Genomic DNA, 14,100 nt, shown 5'->3' on the forward strand with positions numbered 1-14,100 from the left:
CTCCTATACTATAAGAGTACAATCTAGTACACACGCAGCATAGATTGTGCGAATACTCAGCGATATCTTTATCAGATAGATATTGTTCTACATTATTATTATAGCAGTACCACCGTACTTTAAACATTTATAATGTTCCTTTATAGTTGTTTGCTCTTAAACTTCTAGGCCATATCAGTTTTGTGGCCCATTAGATGTACCTTGATGTTGGAGACGAAATGATAAAGGGTAGGAAAACGACCAGAGAAATCACAACCAATTAAGATGATTTATCTAATCCGATGCGGATAACAGGTCCATTTAAAGGTTATACTCGAAAGTGGTCAGCTGTGACGCATAGACAATCGACTATAAATACTCTATATTTACAAAATAATGCAGTTAAATAAACAAATGCTGCTCGGAGGCTGGCAGATGAGATAGCAGCTTGCAGTTGTTTAACCACTACCACTTTGTCTATGATTGAAATATATAAAGTCACAATAGATAATTTTCGGTAGCCAAGAAGTAAAAATTAAAAAGTATTGAAACTATATTTTTTTAAAAATCTTTAGCTTCTGACAAAAAATGTCAATTGTAGGATAACACTATATTAATAGATGCATGTATAATAACATTTATATAAAAAAAAACTTTTTTTATGTTAAAAAAAACGAACCACTCATAGATTTTTTATTTCTCAGTGCCTTTTTTAATAAATATAATTAAAACTATCTTTGTCATAATTTTAAAATTATTTTTTTTGGAAGCAAAAAAATAAAGGTAATGTAAATCCAATAGTAAGGGCTCAATTCCGATATCGCGGTCCATCCTTAATCAGATATCAGCTGTTTACATTCAGCCTCTGGGAAATTTAAATGTAGCGATTTTGTCTCAGTTCAACCTGCGGGTTAAGCGATGCGGTACGACATATTTCGATATGAATTCAGATTGAGATATTACACTTACGGGAGTAGAATTAGACATACTTTTAAAACAGGTACTGGCCATTTAACAACAATGACGGATTAAAAATACATATATTTAAAATATACGACCTGTTTTTGTAAACTTAAATAATTTGAATTATTAATAGCACATAGCAATAAAATCGGTGAACAATTATAAAAACCAAAGTTAGTTTAACTTTTAATAATAAATAAAATTATTAATAATAATTAAATGTAATATCACATAATAATTAAATGGCAAGCATAACGCTAATTATGCAGCTGTCAGTTTTGACTGTTAATCCTACTTATTAACCATAAATGCAATACAAAGAGCGGTTTCCAGACAAAGGTTTTGTCAATCGACACAGCCTTCCGAAACAGTCGAGGAAGTACGAATAAAGCCAGACAATTCAACAGCTTGTTATATTCATAGGGTACAAATAGATAAAAATATCAAAGTTTCGAACACAGATTAACTCCAATTTTAGTTTTAATTTTTATAATAGTATTTTATGACCACAGATATAAAATATATACAGAACTATACCATTACATTAACAATAGAATTTACCAGTTATTATAAATAGCCAACGATCACGTATTAATTTAAGCCACGTTAAGAAATCGACATAAAATATAATTTGACACGGTTTGATTGTATAATGTTTGGACGACAACAATTTTATTAAAAGTACATGTGTAGAAGTCTTTATTTCTGCAATTGTTTGCGTTTATTTAATCTACATTTAAAATTAGAATATTTAAAAATAGATATCTAATCTAGGTTTAAAAGTAGAATACATATATATATTTAAAAATAGAATACTGTGTAAAATCTATATATTTTAACACCAAAAATAAATTCTATAATCGACATTGGAAATAAACTGAATTTATATTGACTATTTATTAACCGATTCAATTCAAAATTACTAAATTACCAAGACTCCATGGCACTGCAATACGTAATCGTTTTGAAATTTAAATTTTGATCTTAAATATGAGGCATATTTATCAAGGTATGTCAGGATTTATAATCCATAAATTTAATAATCTATATGTACACGTTTGAGTTCTGATTGCAATCAAGCAAATCCATTTGAATTAGGACGTTGAAATTAAGACCGCTGATATGTATCAGTGAGAAAGATAAGTGTTCAGCGGACACAAATTCAAATATTTTCAATTTATATTAGTGCAATTTGCGATATTATAATTAATGGCTACTCATATGAAATGTCGTTCGAGTGTTGTGTCGCGTATAAAGGTCACGAATGATACTAAAATGATTAATCACTTTAGGTTTTTAATTAGAACTTTTAAGGTTAGTTCATTGCTTTCGATGAATTAAAAAATATAAATTTAATTTAAAAAAGAATTGGAAATCCTATATTGAATTACCTTAGCTCGCGCCTCGTGTGTTTCCGCCAGTGCTCGCGCCGTATCTTCAATGCGATTGGTTGAAACAATGCAGTTATAAGATGCCCCCTATCGTCTAATAGCGGTAACAATGGGACTGATAACCGTCTCACCCTATTAAAACGGCACGAATTTCAAATGCCTTACGCTTAGCTGTAGGGAAAGAAACGCTCTATAATTTATATGCAAGCGGATTGTGGTAATAAATTAGTAGCTGCTACTTATCTGAATACGTTTATTCAACATGTTGGAGCAAAGTTATCTATACAGCGAATCTCTAAAGCTCCAGGTTGCTGTTCGAAGTATATGGTAATAATAATTTTCTGTTTGCTATGATTAGTAGTTCGATCTGCGATTCAAAAGATTCCTTAGCCATTTACAAACATTGGACAATAACATTGCAGTTTAATGATCGAGTTGCACAAAATTATTATTAAGTTATTTCCTTTTTTTTTGGGTTAGATTGCATACTCTATTTTTAAGCTATCTAATCTTTTCTCATTAGGATACCATTCCAATACGGTAATTTAAATTTATCAGGATATTTTATAAAGTATATAATTAATTACAGGCACATATTTTGTACAGAAAAAACATGCAAATGTGTTAAAAATAAACCAATTTGAATTTTCATAAACATAAAAATAAACCGTACAGTTTAATACTGCTACAGAACTAAATTTTTCGATAAAATATATTACTTATTACCAATATAGTTCTACTTTTTAATAATGTTCTTAAGCAATCGAAATTCTATAACAACTTTTAACAATAACAATACTTTTTACCTCTGCTTATAAATGGATTACAAGGATACCAGTATTTCAGCAGAGGTGAGATGACAAATGATATTTATATTACAAGTTTATCAACAGGCTTAAATTGTACGCACGTAAAATTTTCTTTTAAGTTTCACTCCAATCAATTTACTAACTGTCGTTCATTGCAGATACTTCATTCGTTACTATTGTATATGTTTTTTTAAATGTCCTCTAAAGGCCAAAAATTTTAAATCAACCTTAACCAAGTCCAACCTGCCCAGCACCAGAAATATCTGATAACCTCAATATTTACTCGTTACAAAACGTACCTCCAATATACAATCTGTTTGAAACACAATAAAGCTGAAATGCTTAGTTGTTTGTAATTGGCGCCACTATATCAGCCAACAATGGCGCGATAAGTCGCTGATGTATTATTTTGTCGCACAATTAGTGCGTACAATTCTGTGGCTACAATTTTCTGACTTCTATAACTGTAAGAAGCAATTTCGCTTTCTCTGGCAAATAACAGCATTGCAGTTTTAATTATTACGAATAAAAAAACCTCTCCTATAATAATTACGTATGAATTAGTTGAGATGAACATAGCAACAATTACCAATAAACATTTATAACTATCGAGAGATAGTTATTTGCAATCCGATAACAAGCAAATAATTATACGATTATAGTACCAATAATTATATCATCTGCAATTCATAGCAACATTAATTGGTCGTGGAAAGGTTCCGTCTATACCAAAACCTTATAAGGGATTTAATTCAAACTGACCAAACCTCTGGGCACAATATAATACGCGATTGAGTGAGCAGATATAAGTTAAAACGCGTGCCACATTGTCCGTTGTGAGCATATTTGATCCACAGACTTAAAAATATTTAGAAGGAATAATAATTTTTACTTCGGTCATTATTTATTTTTAAACGATTCCAAAAGAATCTTTTTGTGTAAATGCAACTCTGTTTTGACTTTATTGTATAGCTTATTGTGGTTTAAAAATATATAATTTGTTTTACATAAATTATGATTGTAACAATGTTTAAAACGTGAACATGATATTCATAAAAATAACAATAGAAAACTGAATATGATGTCAGTTCTCATTCCGCACAAACCTGCGACAATTCTATAAAAGGCGTCGCAGTAAATTGTGGTAGAAGCGTGAAATGCTATTATAATTCGGTGCTATCTCTTGTAGACTGTCAGGAACTGGTAATTAAGGAATTTCATTGTTTGAAGTGCGAGCCGACTACAAATGGATTCTATTGTTAATTAGACTTATAAGATCGGATGCCTTTTCAGTATTGTATTGGCAGAGTACAAGAACCACTAATGAAATACACAAATGCTGTTAGCGACGCCATTCTAAATGCAGATTCTGGTCCCGGACTGTTATAATATATATATGTATATATGCAAATTATATCTCTACAACACCAATATCAATATAGTAGTTAGCTAGTTCTGATGATGTATCATATGACGTTATATAAACGTCTACCCATTAATTAGTGTATATTCCTAACTTGTTAAATTTTTTCAGTTATTAATTGTACTATAAATTTTTTCTATTGCCAATTACGTTTCGTGTTTTTTTTTTTAAATAATTATATCGAACAGTTAAAAAAATGACTTTGATGTGGGGGGTCGTTCTATATGTGTTCGCACATTTGGCGATCACAGAAACTAATTGTTATTTAGTTGGCGCTGGGTGTGAGTATATTGAATATACGAGTAGTTATAGTCTCCTCAATACAGTCTCAGATTTTATAAGAAATATATATGTATTTAAAAGCAGAAATAAGATTTTCAATCAAGCAATGAAATTTATATATAACAATGTTTCCTCAATTCCTAGACTCGTTATTAAAAAACGAATTAACATATATTTTTCAGTTTTTTTCCAATAGACCTTATAAAGGATGTGTTAGTTACGTGAAATGAGGTAGTTCGCATACAAATTTGCCAACCACATTGACATTAATGTGTCCTAAGAAGTTGTCTCATCATTTGCTCTCCTTCTTTCTTTTTCTATATTTCATTCTTTCCAGTAAATGTCCGTTTCGCGCAACTTCTCCACACGGATACAAAATACCAGGTTCTTAGAGAGGAAATGATAAAAGCGAACACTCGAAACCTGGTATACCACTGTCGAGCTGATAAAAGCGACTGCAACGCCGCCCTAGCGAAGATGAGGTACAAGGCCAGCAAACACTTCTACGCTCTCTCCAAAGCCGTGGTCGATTACGTTAAGAACAAAAGACAGGCACGACCCACAGGATATGTCGGTGAGTGTTCATAAAGTCAGAGCTGAATATATAATACTTAACTAACAATGCATTTAAAATAATTAACAATGAGTTTTTACTTATTACATATATGGAAACTCATTTGAGCAAATGAGGGCCAATAAAATAGAGCGGTGTTACCTGTTTTTTTTTTCAAATGTCACCTTTTTCAAAAGGCACAGCGACATTCTGCCAAGACAACATATGCGTTCCTGATACCGATCCTCCAATAGTGTACGGCGGATGTTTTACTCTTATCTCCTGCGGTGGCAACCAGACCTGGCACCTCGATCCTGTCATTTATAAGAAAAAGAAAAACAGATTATATTAAAATAATAAAACAGAAAAACGGGACCATATCTTATTATAAACTCTTAATAAGACGAACGTTAATTTATAATTAACCAAATAAAGTGTTAATTGCTCTTAAATGTCATATATAATTATAGAAAGGAAATTTGTAAAAGGGTAAAAAATGTCTTTAATATTGCCGTCAGCTACCTATCTAATTGGCGAGTTAATTAATCTAGAAAATCTTTCCAAACAGGCAGTTAATTAGGTAACATTAGTCTTTTTTGTTTCATACGAGTTACTTATAAATTTTCTTAAAAGAATTAAAAAAGAACACTTACACCTGTTGGATGCAACACAATAGAAAACAAAAAGTACACTATCGCACATTGTTACAATGGTATAAAAACTTAAAAATTCGGCTCACCTTACACGTAGTGACACTCGAACGGTTGAGTGTTTGAGATATTTATAAAATTTACTTATTCCAAATATGTTTTACAATTAAATGAAGAACATGAAGTGGATAATTCATCTTTTTATATTATACCAAATTACTTTCGAAGTTTTTTCTGAAATAAGGGACAGTGCTTTGATGAATAAGTAAGTTAAAACAATTGACTTTTTTTAAATAATATTCCATATTTGAATTCCCGAATAATATTCCATATTTGAACGTAAGTTTTTTATTTGCTTTTTACCCTTTAAGTCCTAACAACTTAATTATATCAGATATAATTATTAAAGATCATTCATAGTCAAAACTGTCAAAAAAATATTAAATATTATTTGGCTTTTAAAATAAAAGTGTATAGATTTAGATACCATAAATTGAAATAAGACCGTATGTTATTAAATGACGATAATATGACACAAAAAAGAAATTTTAAAACGTGTGGTGGATATGAGACAGAAATTTTGTTCTTTTTCGCTCATTGAATTCGTTTATCGGTCCATTTTTTTTTATTTTATATAATTCCTTCATTTCGAATTTCTCCTAACTGTTTATTGTAATTAAACTTTTATGAGATAAGATCTAAGCAATTGTGATCACGGGCATCATCTCGGAAAATCTCGTCTGCCCGTGATCACAGTTGATGCAAAGTAACCGACACGATAGTATTTTGTTAAAAATAATTGTAAACACGAAATAAATCCGAAAAATATTAGTTTTATTTTAATTTAATATTTATTAGCATTCAATTTATTTCACTAAAATTCAGATTGTCAAAACTGAAACCCGTGGGGGGTTTTGTTGGTAAGAAATTCGTGCCGCTGACAGAGATACCTCCACCTAACGTTCCACACTTGCTATCTGGAAGGCGACACTTGGAAGACGAGTGCAGCAAGAAGCCACCATCGAGAGACGTGCACGAGGGAAACCAAGTGGACATTATCGGAGATTACTATGACGACAAAGTCGCTAAGACCGTCGCCACAGTCATCATACCGGATCACATAGATTGTGGGTATATAAAGAAATATTCGTTCATTTCATTAATTATATCATCAATTCCAATGAAGGCGTAAATATTTTAAACTTTAGTGAATTTCATAAATACAGTTTATACATTTTTCAATTCATGAAATAATACGCTAGCCAGCTGCCACTTTTGACATATTTAAATTAAGTCATATTTATTCATAACTTAATTTTTAAATATTTAGGTTTATGGACTCCGATGTGTTTTCTCCACACATTACTCAATAGTAATTAATCGTCCAACAAATAAAACGTTAACATTGGCAAAATATCCAACATTCTAGTGCGAATGAAGCCATAGCATAAATATTTTTTTATGTTTTTTTTCACTCAGAGAAAAATTTTACTTAGGTAAATACCACAATCAATCTTGAGTAATAATGCATGTTATCTTATTTAATAAAGGTCCTTCTATAATATAAAAAAATTTACATAGATAGAACAGTGACAAGTAGGTAATAAATTACTACTATAAATTTCATTTCACTATTTCATATCATCTAAAAGCTACCGTGACCAGGAATAGGTAATTCTATAAAGCTATAATAATAAAAAAAATTAATTCAATGCTATTTACACAGATAAACATTTCGAAGTGACGACCCAAGTGCCGTATCTGACGTTGGGATTTATAGAAGCTATAGGTTACCACCCAAGCACATTAAAGAGCGAACATCCGAGGGAATGCGAGAAGATATACCAGGATCACATAGAAGAGCTTTACACGGACGAAACAACAGATTATTCAGAGGAATCGTTAGAAATGGCCAAAATGCCAATTGAAATGCCGCAATCAATGGAAGACCGGCTCGCGAACATGTACGATGACATATAATATGTTGATAATTTTTTTCTTATTTTTGATATTTTCTTAATAAAAAAAATAACACAGTATAAAGAAGTTTATAGTCTCTTTAATCCCTGTTTTATAATCTGTGTGACGAAGAAAAAATATGGAAAATGACAAGCATGCAAAAAATCAATTTGTCTATAATAAAATACGTCACGATAGTTATCTACCCATGGCAATCTATGCCGATTGTTGATTAAAATTATTTTCTTAACAAATTGTGCGTGCGGAAATGGCTACAAGTAAAAATTCTTAAATATAACGTCAGTTGTGTTGTGAAATTTCATTTATTATTTATCGATAAACGTATTTTAATACAATTAAATATCATATTCCATATACCGAAAGCTATCCAACTCGAAACCAGAATAACAAATATAACACCTGAACCTTTTTGGAGCTGTCACATTTGATTAACGAATTAATGAAATAAAGGTTACATCAATATTCATTTAGATCGCTAATTTATCGTAATTTGATACGATATTTAAAAAATATACATATATTATATCCTGAAATAAATCATTTAAAATATTACTTTCCATATACTGTTAAGCTTGACATAATTGTAAATATAATTCCGGATGTAAATGAATAATAATAATAACCCCTAACCTATATAGCCTAGAAAAAATAAAATATATTATAAGAAAAAGAATGAAAAATCATTACATACTTACATAGTACCGTATTAAGTAAATGAATATCGTAGATCCGAAAATGATCCGTCTTGTCAAATAAACATAGAAATGAGATAAGTAATGTCGACTGTCACTTACTATGAGGACTCAAAAAAATCAATATTAATAAAAATAATATCGTTTTATTTTCACATTTAATTCAAGTTCATTATTTACTTAAATCTAGACGGGTCCAGCTTGTAGATTATATTTGTTTGATAATTTGACGTCCTTATCTTTATCATCAAATAATTCCTCGGTCTCATCGTCATCGAAATCATCAATGTCCAACGGGTTCCTGAAAAAATCGGAAGTAGCATTAGCATGTGACTACCACGTATTGCAAACACACTCAGAGATCAAACGACTCACTTGTTCCAATTGATTTTGTGTCGTTTTCTGAAAGCAACATGAATTTTATAAAAATTTACAACTTGACGACATTGAAACTTATTAAAACATTTTTTTTTTTCTACCGAGCATTTAAAATTTATTTTTCACATATAATCTGGCTGTCAAGTGATGGTGTATTTAAAACTTACTGTTTTTTATCGTTGTAGTGCTATTAGCGTTTCTTAAGGAATCTACCTATTATCAGTCATGCTATACCATGCTATATCACCTGTTAGTAGCTATGTAATCTTGATCCATATATTCTTCAGATACTTCCACTGACAGAGGCTGTCCACGATGATCTTGAAGTATCCCAAAGTATCGTGGCGCTCTCGTTACTGAAAATAGAATACCTGTTGGAAAAAAAAATATAAAAAAAATATACTTTTATAAAAAAAAGGTTCTATATAAAAATACAGATTATACTCACTATCGTCTACACCGAGCAGACCTTTAAATACTAAACATAAAACTACTAACACTATTTGGATTTGTAAATGTTTTTCGCACATCTTATAAAATTATGAAATTAAGTCTATTGACCGAATTCTCTTCAACATATAGGTTTTTCAATTTCTTCGAATAAACTGAATGGTTTCTAACATAAACTATGTCCCGGCTTTTTCATTTCTTTGAACCCAATCCAATACAATCTGTATTAGTAACCTGCAGGTGAAGAAAACTAACTTTGGCACAACTTTTAATAAATATTTTTGAAAATATCATTTGTTGTTGGAAACTTTTCCATTGTTAATCGCGTGCTTAGTTGCTAAAACACGTGATATTATGTAAGCATCAAAAATTGCTAATATTAAAGCGTTTACTCGGTATGAAAACTGATTAGCCAACGTTTTTGAAACATAATTTATTTTATTGTAAAAAATTTATAAAAATATTCTTAACACATATTTAGACACACCATAAAATTACGTTTGAACCTTTTAAAATTTGGTAATGAAAAGTTTTGCAGCCCCAAATGGAACGTGATAAAGAGTATTTTACTTATATATGGTTAAAGAAGAATAAATTTTTTCGAGCCCCTGATAATATATTTGAAAATATTGATAATCATTATAATTTTTAATAGAAAAGCAAAAATATTTTCGAAATAATTACGGCATTAAGTGCCATCATATAATAATATTTACTTATATACTCTACTGAAATCTAATATTTCTCTTAATGAAGACTGACTGATACCGTATAATACAATATACTTTATAATATAAAGTCATATCATCAACATGATTTTGTTAAATATAAAATTGTCATTTATGAATAATAGGAACTTCGGAAAATTAATTTTGTATATTTTTAAAGCAGTAACAATAATCCATAGCAAAAAAATTGAAGTAGAGATTACAGATTAATGGATTTTTTTTTATTGTTAATGTTTTACGGCACTGGATACGAGTCTTTTTGAGCCTTAAAGTTATAACGGATTAATAGAAACACAAGTGTGTTGCCAGTTTGAAACAGTTTTATTGATGTGTCAAACTCATCCCAAACAACAGATTCGTAATATTTTTCCTTCAACAAAATATTACTTCGGATAAAAAAGAAATCATAAATGAAATCAATTATAAATTTAAGTAATCAGTGCCGCTCTACAATTAATTAAAATATACAGATAAAGACTTTACACATAATCCATATTTATGTTTGTTTAAATTACAGCTATGTTTGAGAATATTATAAAATTGAAACAGATCTGTTATATTGACTTTATTTAAGTTCATATTTCAGACTTAAAACTATTTATAACTAGTTAGAACTAAATTCAATAGGAATTTTTTTTTCTTTTTCATGAAAAAGTTAAACAAAAATAGTTATTTCATCGATTTATTTAAAACGAATCGTTTTATTTTTAAGCACTGAATTTCGACCATGACTTCAAATCGTAATTACATGATTATTTTAGCGATTGTTGGTAAGAACTGAAAAATCTGAATCTAATTTGACGTCACAATCACCTGGTAAGGGTAATTTAATATATAAAACCTTAAACAATTATTGCAGAGTTCAACTCGGGTGATATAATTCAATATCAAAGTTAAAAAAGAAAAACATTTATATAAAATAAAAATATTGTATTCGTAATAAGTATAATTATTTATAGAACAGATTTCCCTCTCCGCCCCAGAGTCGCCGCCCTCCATAACCAATAAGTTCTTGACGTAACGAATTATATTTCTTGAAGAACAATTTCTTCAAAATCCTTTTACGTCGTTTATCTTCTTTCAAACATGATTCCAGTTTGTCCATACAGACGTCCTCTCTAAAATAAACATTGAACGTATTAAATGAATTATCATACAAAAAAATTGCTTCTTCTAAGACAAAATTATTTTTTTTCATAATGTCATACTTATAATTTTGGTCCAGCAGCAACTTGATTGGTTCAGTTTTTGTATATTTGTCCGGCAGACGAGAGCCGGGTGGCATTTTGGATAGCTCTTTCATAATGCCCATTATGGTATTTTCTAATTGGGCCAGCTTAGGTACCATGAGCCTCTTAATTACCTGTTAAAGTTATTAATCTGTATAAGTCGAATTAGTTTCCTGTTATAACTTTAAAAAATCTTTTGCTAGCTCACATTACATGCTAATATAAATATTTTTATTCCTTCATACTTTTTAATGACTTTGACATATCACAAGTTATATATTTTCGTTTCTCAATATGTATTATGGATTTATATAAAATTTTCGATGCAAGCTTAATTTAACACGATTGTGAACATCTAAGTATACAATGAGTTCTGTCATGAGAAATTACCTTGCCGCATTTATTTCCAGTTTTACATGGCGTCCGAAATTTCCTGCCGAGGTCCATATTTGGTAAATTTTGAATCTGTGCTATGACGTTTGAAAAAGTTCCTACAGCTGTGTTTTGTCCTAAAGTCATAATAAAATGCTATATATGTAATCGAAAAATTTATTATTCGGCAAAAGGTAAGTCATATAAATATTATAAAATAACAAATAATACGTACGCATTTTTTCCCTTTTCGTTTTTCCAACTCTTGCTATATCCGGTTTGTTGTATTCATCAGAATTTTTATTGCAAAGAGAGTAATGATTACAAATTACTAATACAACGAATATTTTAATGTGATATTTATTTACGATCATTTTAATGAAACCGACAATTCCTTTGACTCTAGTAGTGCTAAACTAACATACTAATCGTTCCGCGGAACTAGGTATAGTCATGGAAAATATTGTGAAAAGTTTGGTAAACACTTACTTTTACGATCGAGATTTAGGAATACGTTTCGTCATAGGATATTTTGTAAACAACAGAAACAAACATCTTAATATAAACATGCGCAGTATTTAAGAAGACAAATAATAAAAATTTATTGTATATGATATGAAAAGGGGTGAATACAACAAAATGGTTATGGTTTTTTTTATTTCCGGAAATACAAAATGCGAACTAGTTATACTTATGAATACTTACGAATAAAGTTATTTAAACATGTGTAGAATCAAATAATAATCCCAAATTTACAATTATTAGGTGTTCTTTAATAAAACTTCCCATTCTTTGAAATTCCCTGTTTCCAAAAAGAGCTAGAGAACTCGGGACCACAAAAAAAATATGTAATAAACGTAAAACAGATGAAAACGAAAAAGATTACGTACAATCTAAATTAAATTAATAACCTAGAACAAAAATGTTAAAGTAATTATCATAAAACTAAATACGAATGGTTGGTTACAGGACAGGACTTATAACAATAAGTCAAAATATATATTGGTTCATAAAGCGTAAGAAGCAGAACAAAAATGAGATATTTTTATAGGAAGTACTGTTGCTCAAAATGCCCAACAATAATAAAACCGTCAGACTAAGACAAGGATTTATATACTTAAAGATAGATATCATTAAAATTTATATAATATATGTATATTATAAAAAAAAGTCAAATTTCACACTATTATTATAATAACATTAAATTAGATTATATTACTTTACTTTAAATAAATATAAAAACTTATAAGTAATGTATGTATGATGTAAAGGACGGTATTTTAATCATATACTGGCATATCTTTACGCATGCATACATACATAATGCGACACAATAGATTTACCGCCTACTAGGGAACGTCAGTCTACTCAACATAGAAAAAAAATTGCAGCTTTAAATAGTGCAGCGGAGAATTTATTATTAATATTATGACATGACAGCTTTACACGTTGCAGGCATAATATGGTTTATTATTTGTTTCGTATCAATATCCGGAATCCATCTTGAGTCAAGCGACCATCTTTCTGCCTTTTGCCAGCAGTTTTAGTACCTCTCTGTATAGGCGGCGCCACTTTCTTTATATTGAGACTTATATAAAACACCCAACTCATGGATATTCTTCATTATAGCGTCGTTTTTCGCGCCTTTAACAAGTCAGCAAGTGAAAGTGAAGTTTAACGCGAAATTACTTTGCAAGTGTTTTAAGTGTTTGTGTAACCTCTCTGTTGATAAAATGGAAAACCAAAGTGTTGAAGAAAAATCCACTTCTCGGAAACGGAGAACGGTTATCATCAACGAGTTCATGCGAGAGTGATAATGTGTCGTCTGATAGTTGTGGTGGCAGTCCAGCAAGTCGAGAAAAAAGAAAAGAATCAAATACCGTAAGTTACGCTCATTTTGAAATTTTATCTCAACAAATTGCCTTCTTAACAAATCTTTTAACGAAAGGCAACGAGAATACAATTTTAAAGCATGATAACACAGCATAGTCAAACGATTTAAATTTAGAGCGACCTGTTGTTAATCACCAAATTAACTAAAAAATTTATCGGAAATTAGTACAACAGTGAAAGAGCCGGTGATAAATACCTTCAAAAACTAATTGAGTTATAGAGATTTAATTGTGATGATTGGTATGCTATTAGATTTTCCGATACACAAAAGAAATATTTAGCTACCCCCGAATTTTATAGAATTATCTGTCAACGACGAATTCAAAAC

At 29.9% G+C, this 14,100-nt stretch overlaps 4 protein-coding genes across 4 annotated transcripts; 2 read left to right on the forward strand and 2 right to left on the reverse strand.

Annotated features, from left to right (window-relative positions):
* Positions 1-4,736: 4,736 nt before the first annotated feature.
* Positions 4,737-6,388, forward strand: LOC116776851 (uncharacterized). Its single transcript, XM_032670120.2, has 3 exons — positions 4,737-4,846; positions 5,185-5,421; positions 5,598-6,388. The coding sequence occupies exons 1-3, from the start codon at positions 4,762-4,764 to the stop codon at positions 5,750-5,752; spliced, it is 477 nt and encodes a 158-aa protein (XP_032526011.1). The 5' UTR covers positions 4,737-4,761; the 3' UTR covers positions 5,753-6,388.
* Positions 6,221-8,054, forward strand: LOC116776971 (uncharacterized). Its single transcript, XM_061521393.1, has 3 exons — positions 6,221-6,315; positions 6,936-7,177; positions 7,777-8,054. The coding sequence occupies exons 1-3, from the start codon at positions 6,221-6,223 to the stop codon at positions 8,028-8,030; spliced, it is 591 nt and encodes a 196-aa protein (XP_061377377.1). The 3' UTR covers positions 8,031-8,054.
* Positions 8,055-8,848: 794 nt separating this feature from the next.
* LOC116776967 (uncharacterized) lies at positions 8,849-9,791 on the reverse strand. The gene is made up of 4 exons (XM_032670280.2): positions 9,549-9,791; positions 9,348-9,471; positions 9,098-9,124; positions 8,849-9,023 (listed from the first exon to the last, which is right to left on the reverse strand). The coding sequence occupies exons 1-4, from the start codon at positions 9,628-9,630 to the stop codon at positions 8,909-8,911; spliced, it is 348 nt and encodes a 115-aa protein (XP_032526171.1). The 5' UTR covers positions 9,631-9,791; the 3' UTR covers positions 8,849-8,908.
* A 1,396-nt stretch (positions 9,792-11,187) lies between these two features.
* On the reverse strand, positions 11,188-12,352 carry LOC116776737 (uncharacterized). Its single transcript, XM_032669982.2, has 4 exons — positions 12,115-12,352; positions 11,898-12,016; positions 11,487-11,641; positions 11,188-11,396 (listed from the first exon to the last, which is right to left on the reverse strand). Exons 1-4 carry the CDS (start codon positions 12,251-12,253, stop codon positions 11,228-11,230), a joined length of 582 nt encoding a protein of 193 aa, XP_032525873.1. The 5' UTR covers positions 12,254-12,352; the 3' UTR covers positions 11,188-11,227.
* Positions 12,353-14,100: the final 1,748 nt, after the last annotated feature.

Source organism: Danaus plexippus, chromosome 8, assembly GCF_018135715.1.
Source record: "Danaus plexippus chromosome 8, MEX_DaPlex, whole genome shotgun sequence".
Classification (NCBI taxonomy): Eukaryota; Metazoa; Arthropoda; class Insecta; order Lepidoptera; family Nymphalidae; genus Danaus; species Danaus plexippus.